Source organism: Phoca vitulina, unplaced genomic scaffold (assembly GCF_004348235.1).
Source record: "Phoca vitulina isolate PV1807 unplaced genomic scaffold, GSC_HSeal_1.0 scaffold26, whole genome shotgun sequence".
NCBI classification, from domain to species: Eukaryota; Metazoa; Chordata; class Mammalia; order Carnivora; family Phocidae; genus Phoca; species Phoca vitulina.
In genome coordinates, this window is record NW_022589729.1 from 23,108,001 (window position 1) to 23,121,552 (window position 13,552).

A 13,552-nucleotide genomic window follows, 5' to 3' on the forward strand; every position below is an offset into this window, starting at 1 on the left:
AAAGATGACAGTAAATATGTAAATCTAATTTCTCAAATACTCCTTGCATACTGACTCTATGCCAAGCAATACCATAAAGAGAAATAGTATAAAGAAGTGTTGAGGTCAAGATTCTAATATACTTAGAGCCCATAGCTATGTTGGAAAGTTAAAATATAAACAAACCATCTAATTCTATTCACTTTGGTTCAACAAATATTAAATGTTTTTTCTGTGCCAGGCATGGGGGAAGCCAAGGTGAATAAAATGTAGTTTTGGCCCTCAAAGAGCATGTAATCTAAAGGGAGGTTTACAATGTAAATAGATGACTGAAATGCAGTGTGACTTGACTAGGTTGAACCATATGATGCTGCCATTTTTTAGGTAAGAAATGGTTGAACACCAGGAGTCCAATATGGTTCAGCCTAAGGCAATGAAAACCATGTAAAAGGAAGAGAAGCAGGAGACAGGAGGGAGTAATTAACTTCAATGAGGATGGTTATTAAGGAGGACTTCAAAGAGAAAGGGACAACTAAGCGAGATTTTGTTATGCTACTGAAGTCAAGATTTCTAAGCAAGGAATCCCATGTTCAGAAGCATGAAGGGACAGCACAGCTTGGATGTCCACAGAATTCAGAACTTGTATAGTAATGCTGGTGACAGAGATTGGACTGGAGAGAGATGCAAGATTCAGATCATGACATAGTGAGGAACTTAAATTTAGGTGACTGGGAGCCACTGAAGGGTTTTAAATGGAAAGGAAGTGACATGAGCAGACTTGTGTTTTAAACAGATTCTTCTGGTAATGGTGGATTTGAGGGAGGAAAGACTGATGCTGGCTGGGAAGGTTATTCATCTAGGAGGCTTTGCCACGGCGAAGGCCAGAGGTGGTGAGAGCTTGAGTAAGGCAATGGCAGTGGGAATGGCTAGTGGAGGAGTTGGATTCAAAAGAGTGAAAGGAGTTAAAATTGATAGGCTCAGAGGGTGTTTTTGGATGTGTGTGTATGTTAAGAAAATGGAAAAGTCAAGAATGATGCCCAGGTTTCTGAGATGTGCGCATTGCATTGTGAAATTATGAAGTCATCGTAGTGGTGAAAGAAGCCAGATGACAGTGGGTTGAGGAGTGACTAAGGAGATAGAGCCATACATGTAAACTCTGAAAACCTCTAGTGAGAAGTCAGAGAAAGGGACGGTGAGATCGTGGGGAAGTTTTGTTTTGTTCATTTTGGTTTTGTTTCTTTAAAGGATGGAAGACACTTAAACTTTTTGATAGGAATCAAAACTCCTTAATGGAATGAGGTTCTAAAAGAGATTGGAGAGCTTGGGTCAAGAGCAAAGGTATTGGCAGTAAAGGAAATATTTCGAATGACTGGTAGGTAGAGTACTATAAGAATTGAGAGGAAGGGGGAATATTCCTTGGGAATGGTGAGTCCAGCCTCACGAAGAGGTGAGATTTGAGTTTTGAAGATTTGGCTTTGAAACCTGGGTAAGATTTTGATAGGTAGAAAAAAGGAAGAGTGCATTCTAGGAAAGGAAAATTGTCTGAGAGTAAAGGTGCAGAAGTTTAAGGTGTGCTCGGAAGAAGGTGTGCGGATCAGATTCATTGGAGTGGCAGTTTGTATACGGTCGTACAGAGATAAAATGGGCAGGGCGTGTTATGTTTAGTTTATTGATTTTCAGGCTAAGTGATTTGAGTTTTATCTTGTAGGAAGAGAGAAGTGATTGAAAATGTTTGACCGGGGAGTTGACATTTTGAGAATACCCTTTCAGGAGAATTGATTTGGTGTAGGATGTAAGATGAACTGAAAACGATAAATTGTTGACAGGGCAATCAGGCAGCTGCTGCAGTAGTTCAAGTATGAGGTAATAAGGGTCTGAACTAAGGTGAAGGCAGCAAAGATGCAACAAAAGGAACTGATCCATTCTAAAGACCATCAGTAAGAAAAGGCACAGTTTGAGGGTGACGGATTGTGAAGGTCAAAGAAAGGGCAACATAGCTTAAAAGTCTAAGAAGTATGATGGTGACAGTCATGGGGAAATCATGAAAGAGAGATTCTAAGAAACCTTTATTGAGACTTCACACACAGTGATTTTAATGTTTAAGGTAGACCATTTATTTTAGGTGGATTTAATAATTTGCTGCTTTTTGTTAAGGTTAATTTATTTTCTGACTTCCACTAGAAAGCAGGAATTACATTTCAAATCGACAACCATTTGCCAAACCTTGTCAATCTCAATGAAGATCCTCAGCTATCAGAGATGCTATTATATATGATAAAAGAAGGAACGACGACAGTTGGAAAGTATAAACCAAACTCAAGCCATGATATTCAGTTATCTGGGGTGCTTATTGCTGATGATCATTGGTATGTTATTCTTCTAAAAATAAAAAGGTTCCTGTTCATTTTTTTTAGTAGGCTTCTGTATCTTGATATGTATGGTTTCCTTCACATGAGGCATTCATTTATACTGAGTCTTTGGTATAATCCTTCCAATGCATCTTTTAGCCAAGAAAAACAGACAGTCTGAGTGTTTTGTAAGGAAGATAGGTTAATTACTGTCAATATGAGGTAGAATGTAATGCTCTCTATTTCTGTTTTGGTGTATGTGATCTGTTGGTTGAGGGATCATTTCTTGGAATTATAATCATTGGCAAGAAATTAAACTTCTATCCATCTTATATGGCAGGATTTTTGGTTGGATTGACAAATTTAAAATTTTTTGTTTCATGTGAATTTTGTTCGTATGAATTGAATGATTATATACATATTGTTGGGATGATAGTTTATGCAAACTGCTTTGGCTTCATGTTGTTTTCAAGATTCATTCATTTTGATGTTCTTTTATTTTTACTGCTGTGAAGTATCTTATTGTGTGCATTTATCTACCTTTAAATTATTACAGTCTGTCTCTTGATAGACATTTGGGTTGTTCCTAATTTTTTGCTATCACAATATTGCTATGCATATTCTTATACGTATCTCTTGGTACAAATGTGAAGAGTTTCTCTAGAGTGAGTTTCCCAGATGATAAACTGAGATATGAGCCCTTAATGGTTAGCCAGTAGGAACTTAGGAGGCCTTACCTACCAGACTAGTCATGTCTAACTGTGAGCAACCTTTCTATTGACCACAATCTGCTGTATAAATATTACGATTTTCTAATTATGCTATAATAATAATTTTTAAAGTTTGGGAAACACTCTTATATTATATCTAAAAATACTTGAGATATTAGATTGTAGGGTATGTCTTATTCAACTTTACTTGGTAACTTCACATTGTTTTCCAAAATGATTATGAATTTTTACTTCCACACCATTGAGAGTGTCTATTACTCCACATCCTTGTCAACACTTGGTACTGGCAGACTTGAATTTATGCCAGTCTAGTGAACATGATATGTTATCTCATTGTGGATTCATTTTGCATTTCTTTGACTAATAATCTCTTCATGTATTTATTGGTTATTTTAGTTTGCTCTTCTAGGACTTGCCTGTTCATGTCTTTTGTCCATGTTTCAGTTGGATTGTTTGTTTTTTTCTTAGTAATTTATAAGAGTTCTTTATATATTCTGATTGCCAAGCCTTTGTTTTATTTGTTGCAATAGTCTTTTTTCCAGTGTGTGGCTTATCTTTTCACTCTCTTTGGTGCCTTATGATTGATTCAAAGCTCTTTGTTTTATTGTAGTACACAGCCTCAATCTTTTTCCATTACAATTGTGGTCTTGTTTAAGAAATCCTTTCTATATTGAGGTCATAGAGATGTTCTCCTAACTTTTCATTTCTGTTTTTCTTTTTTAAAGATTTTATTTATTTATTAGAGAGAGGGAGAGAGAGAGAGAGATCACAAGAAGGGGGGAAGGGTAGAGGGAGAAGCAGACTCCCCGCTGAGCAGGGAGCCCGATGTGGGGTTCAATCCCAGGACTCTGGGATCATGACCTGAGCTGAAGGCAGTTGCTTAACTGACTGAGCCACCCAGACGCCCCTCTCCTAACTTTTCTTCTACATGTTTTGAAGTTTTGTTTTCACATTTAAGCCCTTAAGTAGTCTAGAATTTTTTGTTTGGTGTGAAGTAGGGGTCTGAATTCATTTATTTCTCATGTGAATAACCAATTCTGCTAATATCATATATTAAATAGTATATTGCCTCTTTTGTGATCTGAAGTGTTCATACAAAAAATTACCAAAAACAAAGTCTTTTTCTTCTCACTAGTACTCCATAGTCTTAATTATTTGAGCTTTATAATGTCTTTATATCTGGTATACAAATCTTCTTCTTCAGGTCCTTTTGTTCTTCTATTAGTTAACTGTTTTCTATAACAAATAAGTGTAGTATTATTTACACCAGTGACAAAGATACATAACATAATCCCAAAGTGTTAGGAGTCCAGTAGGGGAGTAGGAAGTCCTCTGCTTGCCTGGCACTCTGCATTTCCCCTTTTAGTACACTTATCACTATTGTCTTACTACACCATGAACTTCATGAGCGTTGGTTTCATGTCCATGTTCATTGCTGAGACCTATCTGGCACATGGGGGCTTAATGAATAAAAGAACTTCAGTACCTATCAATGTATATTAATGTTACATGGGACTTGCCTTCTTAATGCTTAGAAGTAAAATCCACTTCTTGCTTGAGCCAAAAAGATAAGCTTCTAGCATTTAAGTTGGGCCTTGAAAGATGAGGTAACATTCTTCCTATGTTGGAGAAATGACTCAAAAGAGAGAAGCTGAAGTCAAGGCAAATTCAGGGTACTGATATGGATGATTAAGAGTAAGATATGGTTCTGGGACACTCGAGTGGCTCCGTCAGTTAAGCGTCTGCCTTTAGCTCAGGTCATGATCCCAGGGTCCTGGGATCAAGTCCCACATCGGACTCCTTGCTCAGCAGGAAGTCTGCTGCTCCCCCTGCTTGTGCTCACTTGCTCTCTCTCTCTCTCTCTCTCTGACAAATAGATAAATAAAATCTTAAAAAAAAAAAGAGTAAGATGTGGCTCTTATGGGGAAATAATCGTGGATAAAGAATGTTGGTGGTGAAGCCAGATTGTGGAGGTTTCAGGATGCCAGGCCAAGGAATTTTGAAAGACCTAGGAGAGAGAAGGAATCAGAACAAGTAGATCCTGTTGAAACCTTTACCTGGTTAAAACACTAGACTGGTGGGAGGGACATACTGCTGAGGGGTGAGCTATTCCTTCCAGACTCTTTTCTCTAGGTGCTACAACTGAACTGTTATTCTTTAATTATAGATCTTAGAGCCTAATCAACAGCTAGAGGTTTTGGGTTAGGACTCAGGTTTTGCTGCAGACTTTTCCCTCTCTGTCAAGTTAATCCAAAGATGAATTGGACTTTGGAGTGTCTTTCCTATTCTCCAAATAAAAAGACTCAAAGGAATATGTAACATTTATAGCTGATTTTCCATAGTGTCAGGGTCTAGTTAATTAGATGACTAAGGAGTGTGTTTTTATCTCCATGCTTTTCTTTCTTCTGTATTACCCTACTTTTCATAAGAGGAAAATGTTTGTTTCTTTTCATCTTTAAAACTCATACATAAAACCAGAAATTAGAGAAATAAAACACTTAAAAGTGTTTCATTCATATGTAACCATTGTCAATATTCTAATGTTTTTTCCTTGAACTTATTTCATTTTATTTTATTTTTGGGGAGAGGGTCGGTATTTTTTTTTAAAGTAGTTATGGTTAAAATACATACAATGAAAATTCTTCCCAGCACTGATGGATGGGATTGCTCAGGCTTTTTTGCCAAAACTTCAAAATGTAGTTGGAGCAAAATAAAATAATTTTAAGTTATTTTTGTCACAAATTGATATGAAGCAACACCAAAGAAATAATCCAAGCAGGATTATCTTGTATTGCCTTTTTCTTTTTCATCTGTCCTGTAATTATAACAATGTACTTCTTATCTTAACAGTACTATAAAAAATTTTGATGGAATAGTGAGTATCATCCCAGTTGGAGAAGCAAAGACATATATAAATGGAAAACATATTTTGGAATCCACAGTATTACATCATGTAAGTTAGCCAGTGCTGAAATCTAACAAATTATTTGACTTTGGGCAAGTTGTTTAATTTATGTGAGTCCCAGTTTTCTCCTCTGTACGATAAGGTAGTGAACTAGATTAAGGACTTTCCAGTTCTAAAATTCTCTTTTCTATTAATTTATTAATTGCCTTCATTTGTGCAAAGATAAAAGTTAAATCACTATAAACCAGTACCTGAAGAGCTGACTACTGACAGCACCATTATGTGTCCAGTAAAGAGCTGAGCTTTGGAAGTAAGCCCTGGTTATTTGCTATATGACTTTTGAAAAAGGTTATTTAATTAGGGTGATTGTATATCACTGAAGTCAGGACACTGTTGAGAGCATTTTTAATAATTACATTGGGAGAGGGGCACCTGGCTGGCTCAGTTGGAAGAGCACGTAACTCTTGATCTTGGGGTCCTGAGTTTGAGCCCCATGTTGGGTGTAGAGATTACTTAAATAAATAAAACTTAAAAAAAAATTACATTGAGAGAACAGGCATAAACCAGTCTGTTGCAGGCAAACCAAGACAGTTGGTCACTTCATATATATCCTACCTTTTGGGGGCAGCAGAGGATTAAATGAAATAATCCATCTACAGTTCTTAACACAATGTCTGCAAATTGTAAGCTCAGTGAATGCTTATTGTTATTATTAAGCTCTGTGCTCTTTAACTTCCTCATTCCTCAAATCGAGATAATAGTACTATCTCACTGGGTTGTTGTGAGACATAAATGAGATCACATATATGTAAAGTGTTTAACATAGTGATTGACATATAGAAAGTATTTAATAAATGTTAGTTGCTATGATTTTTATGTTTATTATTACTAATCTTAGACTGTATTGAATTGCTGAACTTAATTATTTGTCCCATATAAGTTTTTGGTTCAGACTTACCTCAAGTAGTAAATTTTTTGTGTGCTTTAGGGTGATCGGGTGATTCTTGGTGGAGATCATTATTTTAGATTTAATCATCCAGTAGAAGTCCAGAAAGGAAAAAGACCATCCGGTAGAGATACTCTTACAATCGAGGGTCCAAAAGACTTTGAATTTGCAAAAAATGAGTTGCTCATGGCACAAAGATCACAGTAAGTCTTTTTGCTGATATGAAATAGTAAGAACATGAGAGAGCTCTACAAGAGAGAGTTAATCATATTGTGCTAGTCTCTGGCAGTTAATTCTTTGGGTGCTAATTTCTAGTGACATGATCTTTTCTCTTGGTACATTCATTGATTTAGCAGACGTTTATTGAGCAGATATTATGTATCTATCACTATACTAGAAATACAAAGAATACCTGAAATTTAGCTACTGTACTGGAGGAATTTATCATCTCATGGGGCTGACACATAGTTGTGACAGGGTGCCATGACAGAGTCCTGCACTGTGTGCAGTTTATGGAGTGAGGGGTGACTCCTAGTCCTGGCCAGGAATCAGCAAAGTTTTCTAGGGGACAAGAAGACATCCCCTGGAATGGGGTCCCCAGAGACCGTTGGAAGTTAGCCAGCGGGATGGGGGAGTGTAACCTTTTTGTTTTCTTTGCCCCATCTTTAGCTCATGCAATATTGTAGGATTTCTGATTTAAACAGTATCCTTGTAAACTAATAGGTAAAGTATACATAAATAAATACTAACGAGTTAGGACTTTATCTTAAAGGATATGGAATCATTAACGATATTAGGCAGACAAGAGAGAGACCTGACAGAATCACAGTTTTAGAGCTCCCCATGACCTAAGTCTGGAAAACCAATTAGAGGCAGAGCAAGTATAGCTTGCAAATGCTGTTCAGAGATTGTTGAAGTAAGAGAAGGACAGTGTGGTTGAGTCAGAGAGAGTATTAAGGAGAAAGAATCAACCACACTTGATGACCAGAAAGGATGAAGGGAGGAGGAATCAGAATGACTAGTATGGACTGGGCTAATCCTACCTTATCTTTTAAAAAGTGTGAACTTGCTTTTGCTCTTTTTAAAAAAAAATTGTGTATATATGTTACATAATATTCGCTATTTTAACCATTTAACATATATATATGTTACATAATATTCACTATTTTAACCATTTTAAAATATACATTTCAAGGGCATTAAGTATATTGACAGTGTGTACAACCATCAAACTATTCATCTCCAGAACTTTTTTCATCATCCCAAACTGAAACTCTGTCCTCATTAAACTGTGACTCCCCATTGTCCCCCTCAACCCCACCCCCTGCCTGTTCCCCCCAGGCCCTGGTCACCACTAGCCTTCTTTCTTTTGATATTCTTTTTTTCAGTGAAATTGGGAATGGAAATTTCTATACAGTGTAGTTGCTAAAACATTGATTTTATTTTTTTAATTTTTATTAAAGATTTTATTTATTTATTTGAGAGAGAGAGCGACAGAGATAGCGCAAGAGAGGACAAGCAGGAAGGAGAGGGAGAAGAAGGCTCCCCACTGAGCAGGGAGCTCAAGGTGGGGCTTGATCCCAGGACCCTGGGATCATGACCTGAGCCAAAGCAGATGCTTAACTGACTGAGCCACCCAGGTGCCCCTAGAGCATTGATTTTATTGAGAAGAAACAAGCTTTTAGTTTTTTATACTCCTTGATGCTTTTCCCTTATATATTGAAAGATGACAAACCTAATTTAATGTTTTAACTTACCAAAATGTCAAATTATTATAGATGGTTGAAAATATACAATCTATTTTATCAGCTCTCATAACATTTTTAGTTATTTCGATGTTTTCCCTAACTTATGACCTAAACATGAATTAAAAGTTATTGATATATGAAATACAATTTTTGTTCTAACCATTGTTAAACATAAAATACCCTTATTTGGGAGCATCTGGGTGGCTTAATTGGTTAAGCATCCAACTCTTGATTTCAACTCAGGTCATGACCTCAGGGTTATGAGATTGAGCCCCGTTTTGGGCTCTGCCTCAGTTGGAGTCTGCTTGACATTCTCTCTCACCCTCTCCCTCAGCCCCTACCGCACTGTGTGCACGCATGTGCACACACGTGCATGCATGTGCTCTCTCTCAAAAAAAAATTACTGTTATTGTGTTTTTTGTAATGTTAACTATAATGTTTACTGCAATGTTCACTATGACATAATATTTTTATATAACTTATTTTCTTTAAGATTAGAAAAATATAGGGACGCCTGGGTGGCTCAGTTGGTTGGGCATCTGCCTTTGGCTCAGGTCGTGGTCTCCCAGTCCTGGGATTGAGCCCCGCATTGGGCTCCCTGCTTCTTGGGGAGCCTGCATCTCCCTCTCTCTCTGCCCCTCCACCCTGCTTGCGCTCTTTCTCTCGCTCTATCTCAAATAAATGGATAAAATCTTAAAAAAAAAAAAAAGAAAGGATTAGAAAAATATATTTACTTAAATATCAGGCATCTGCTATAGTAACTAAGAAATAAGCAAATTTTCATCCTTTTATGCTGTTTTGCATAAGCCATTCTAAAAGCAATAAAAATTTAAGAACACTGTTGACGGTGTCAGAAATTAAATGTTGAGTTTTAAATTTTTGTTTAATGAAAACATTTTAATTTGATTAAGAACTACTATGGTATATAAAGGATTCTTGACAATGTATCCTGTGAATATTTTGCTACTTTGTAGACTTGAAGCAGAAATAAAAGAGGCACAATTGAGAGCAAAGGAAGAAATGATGCAAGGAATCCAAATTGCAAAAGAAATGGCTCAGCAAGAGCTTTCTTCTCAAAAAGCTGCATATGAAAGCAAGATAAGAGCATTGGAAGCAGAACTGGTAAAAGGCAGAATTGGTTTTTTCTTTCTCTGCTCGTGCACCCTAAGTGATATATTGCCTGTAAAATTGAGTATATACCTAGAAAGAAACTGGGGGAATATCAAAGACTAGAGAGTCAAAGCCAAGTGAGTCTTGGCCCTCTTTAATTTTACTTTAGGAAGCAAGTTAGTAGTAGACAAATAGCTGTTGGAAGAAGAAGAAAAATAGAGAAGCTTCTGTCCTCCACCTACATGAGCCCATGGCTCTCTGGTTTCCTGGTCATCTTGCATTCCCACAACCCATTTTAGAGGAACATGCTCAGGAAGGTTTGACTAGTGATACTTATTTTAAGTTATATTAGTCAAGCTGAATGAGGTAGAAAAACTACGGGGCAACTTTTCTATTGATGAGTCAATTTCTTATACATTGATTAAAGAAATGGACTCTTGTACATTTTTTATATTATTTTTGAAAAAAACTAGTGTGTTTTTGCCTGTTACTTTTTATTATTGTTCTTTAAAGAAGGAAGAGGCTCAAAGGAAGAAAATGCAGGAAATAAATAACCGAAAGGCTAACGACAAAATTGAGGAATTAGAAAAGGCAAAACAGCGACTTGAACAGGAAATCTATGTCAACAAAAAGCGATTAGAAATGGAGACTTTGGCTGCAAAACAGGTAATTTCATTTTGTAAATAGTTGGCTCTGAGCAACAGCAGGATTTTTTTTTTTTTTTAAGAACTCATGGTACCTAGGAGGAGATGGCCGAATCCGGGTCTCCTGATGAGAAGGGCTCTTCTTCTTCTTTTTTTTTTCTTTTTTGGGGGGAGTTAAGATCATTTTATTTATCTTATTTATTTTTTTACGAGAAGGGCTCTCTTTGCCTGAAAGCTTACAACCTGGTAATGCTCCCAGCTCTGCTCACACATCATCACACAAACATTTTGAAAGGGACAGAGCTCTTATTTTGAGCTGGTTCCATTACAGTTTTCCCCTCTTATGCCTCCACAAATATCCTGTGATCCATCAGGCCAAATAATGTAAATGAATGAAATGGTGCTAGGGTACAATGTGTAGAAGGAAGAAAGGCACAGCTCTTATACTGGGTCACATCCTCATGTCAGAATGGAGAATTATTTTTTATTATTATCTTTAAAGATTTCCATCCATGGAAAGTGTGACCAGCAGTCTCCTTGCCTGAGTGACTCCTAAGAGAACTCAGAGTAGGGTGTTCATTACCCCAGTCTTAAGAGCTCAGGCCCTGAAACTTTTATCATCTCAGTGAGGGCAGAGTCATGTTTCAGGGGCTGACTCATATTAATCAAGTTCTGAAGACTGAAGTATAAAACCAGATTGTCAGTATTTTAATATCTTGAGTTACCTTTTTAACAACCTTCTTGGGTATTCTTTCTTCTTATATTAGTGGTTGTTAAAATATGGTCTTTAGTCCAGCAACATCAATCAGCATTACTGTTAGAAATGCAGTCTTAGGCCCCAGAACTCCTAAGTCAGAAACTCTGGAGTTGGGGCCCAGATCTATTCTGACAAGTCTTGCATGGGATTTTGACAAATACTAAAGTTTGAGCAGCACTGTTTTCATCTCTGCTTTGATTCCTTATATCTTAATCTCAAAGTTTTGTCCTCGAATAGCAATTTTATTTTTCTTTTTTCCAAGTTTTGTAGTGAGAGTGGGGGTAGAAGAAAATACCCCTAGTAACCCCAAAGTTCTTATACTATAATATGGTGATAATATGTAACAAGTTAATTCTAGGACACAAAGTAGCTAGTGAACCACCTGAGAGAGTTTTAGAAGAAAAAACAGAGCTGTTTAAATCTTGAAAACAGTAATTATAAATGGGCTGTTATAAGGTCTCTTTGTGGCAAATAAGGTTTTTGTGGTGTCTTTTAAATTTAACTTTATTTGGTCAACAAATGTTCTTGAATGTGGGCTCTTTTGAGCAGTTTTTTCTCTCTCCCTTTTTTTTTTCCCTAAAGGTTTTTTTATTTCCTGTCAATGGGAAGAATAAGATTAATTTATGTCATCAAAAATTCCTAATGATTTTGTTATGGGGTCAAATTTTATAAAGATATTTTATAAATCACTTTTTAAAGGCCTTGTATGCTTAATAAAATGTGTACTGTAAAATGAAGTTTAAGTATGCTGTGTTACCATTATCAATTATAATTTCTCTCTTTGTATATTTTCATGTATGGGTCTATATGAATAAATATCAATTAGGCTTTAGAAGACCATAGCATCCGCCATGCAAGAATTCTGGAAGCTTTAGAAACTGAGAAGCAAAAAATTGCTAAAGAAGTACAAATACTACAGCAAAATCAAAGTAATAGAGATAAAACTTTTTTAAGTGAGTATATGATGATTTTAGCAGGCATTTTCTAAAGTTTTGTGTATGTTATTTCTTATGATATAATTACTAAAATGTTAGAGTTGGTTGCCTTTATATATTAAAAATGGTTTATTCTGGATGTTGCTGGCCTTTTTGGATCTAAATAAATTTGTATGCATGATTGTTTCAGAATATTCAGTTTTTAGAATATTTAGTTACATAAGCAAATAGTAAAGAAAATTTCAAGTGATACTTTAATGTGTAACATGTTTTTTAAAATGCAGTCTCTTATTCTAATATTTTAGGTCTTACATCTAGATTGGACTAAATCATTGGGTACTTCATCTTCTTTTTCACTTAGATGTTATTTTTTGTGTATACTTCTACATTGCTGTATAGAACATGGCATGTTTTTAATGACTTTTTCTCATTATGGAAAATTTCAAACAAACTCTAAAAGTAGAGAGGTTACTACAACAGACTCTTATATACTTATCATCCAACTTCAGCAATTTCTAACACATGTTCGGTCTTGTTCTGGCTGTACCCAGCCCCCTTGCCTCCCTGGACTGTTGTGGAGCAAATCCAAGACATCATATCATTTGATCTGTAAATACTTCACTATGTATCTCTGCATTGGATAAGGACTCTCTTTTCTGTCTTTCTCTGTCACTCTTTAAGCATAACCATGATATTTTTATCAAACCTAAAAATATGAATAATAATTTCTTATACTCATCAGATTTCTAGCCTACATTCAATTTTCCCATACATTTTTTTTATATCTTGTTTGTTTGAGTCAGGATACAAACATGATCCACACATTGTGTTTGGTAGATATGCCTTGTAAGTCTTATTTGATTTTTTTATTATTATTTTTAAAGATTTATTTATTTATTTTAGAGAGAGAGGGAGAGTGCCTGCGTGAGCAGGGATGGGGGGGCGGGGCAGAGGGAGAGAGAGAGAATCTCAAGCAGACTCTGAGCTGAACACAGAGCCTGACTCGTGGCTCGATCTCAGGACGCTGAGATCACAACCTGAGCCGAAAGCAAGAGTCAGACACGCTTAACCAACTGAGTAACCCAGGTGCCCCTAAGTCTCTTTATATTTATTTTTCATTTTTATTAAGTAGGCTCCACGTCCAAAGTGGGGCTTGAACTCACTTGAGATTAAGAGTCACATGCTCTACCTACTGAGCCAGCCAGGCACCCCCATTTTTATAAAAAATATTTATTTATTTATTTATTTATTCATTCATTTATTTTAGAGAGTGAGCAAGAGCACAAGTGGGTGGGGGAGGGGCAGAGGGAAAGAAGGCCCAAGCAGACTCCCTGCTGAGCACAGAGCCCAAAGTGACAGATCCCATGACCCATGAGATCACCACCTGAGCCAAAACCAAGAGTGGGATGCTTAACAGACTGAGTGACCCAGGTGCCCCTTTTTAAGTCT

At 36.4% G+C, this 13,552-nt stretch overlaps 1 protein-coding gene across 1 annotated transcript in view; it reads left to right on the plus strand.

Annotated features, from left to right (window-relative positions):
- Positions 1-13,552, plus strand: part of KIF14 (kinesin family member 14) — a 51,687-nt gene that overhangs the window by 14,196 nt on the left and 23,939 nt on the right. Inside the window, exons 14-19 of the mRNA XM_032422354.1 lie at positions 2,161-2,345; positions 5,909-6,011; positions 6,952-7,112; positions 9,632-9,779; positions 10,281-10,433; positions 11,995-12,121. Of these exons, the coding sequence (XP_032278245.1) occupies positions 2,161-2,345; positions 5,909-6,011; positions 6,952-7,112; positions 9,632-9,779; positions 10,281-10,433; positions 11,995-12,121 (877 nt within the window). The remainder of the gene's footprint in view (positions 1-2,160; positions 2,346-5,908; positions 6,012-6,951; positions 7,113-9,631; positions 9,780-10,280; positions 10,434-11,994; positions 12,122-13,552) is intronic.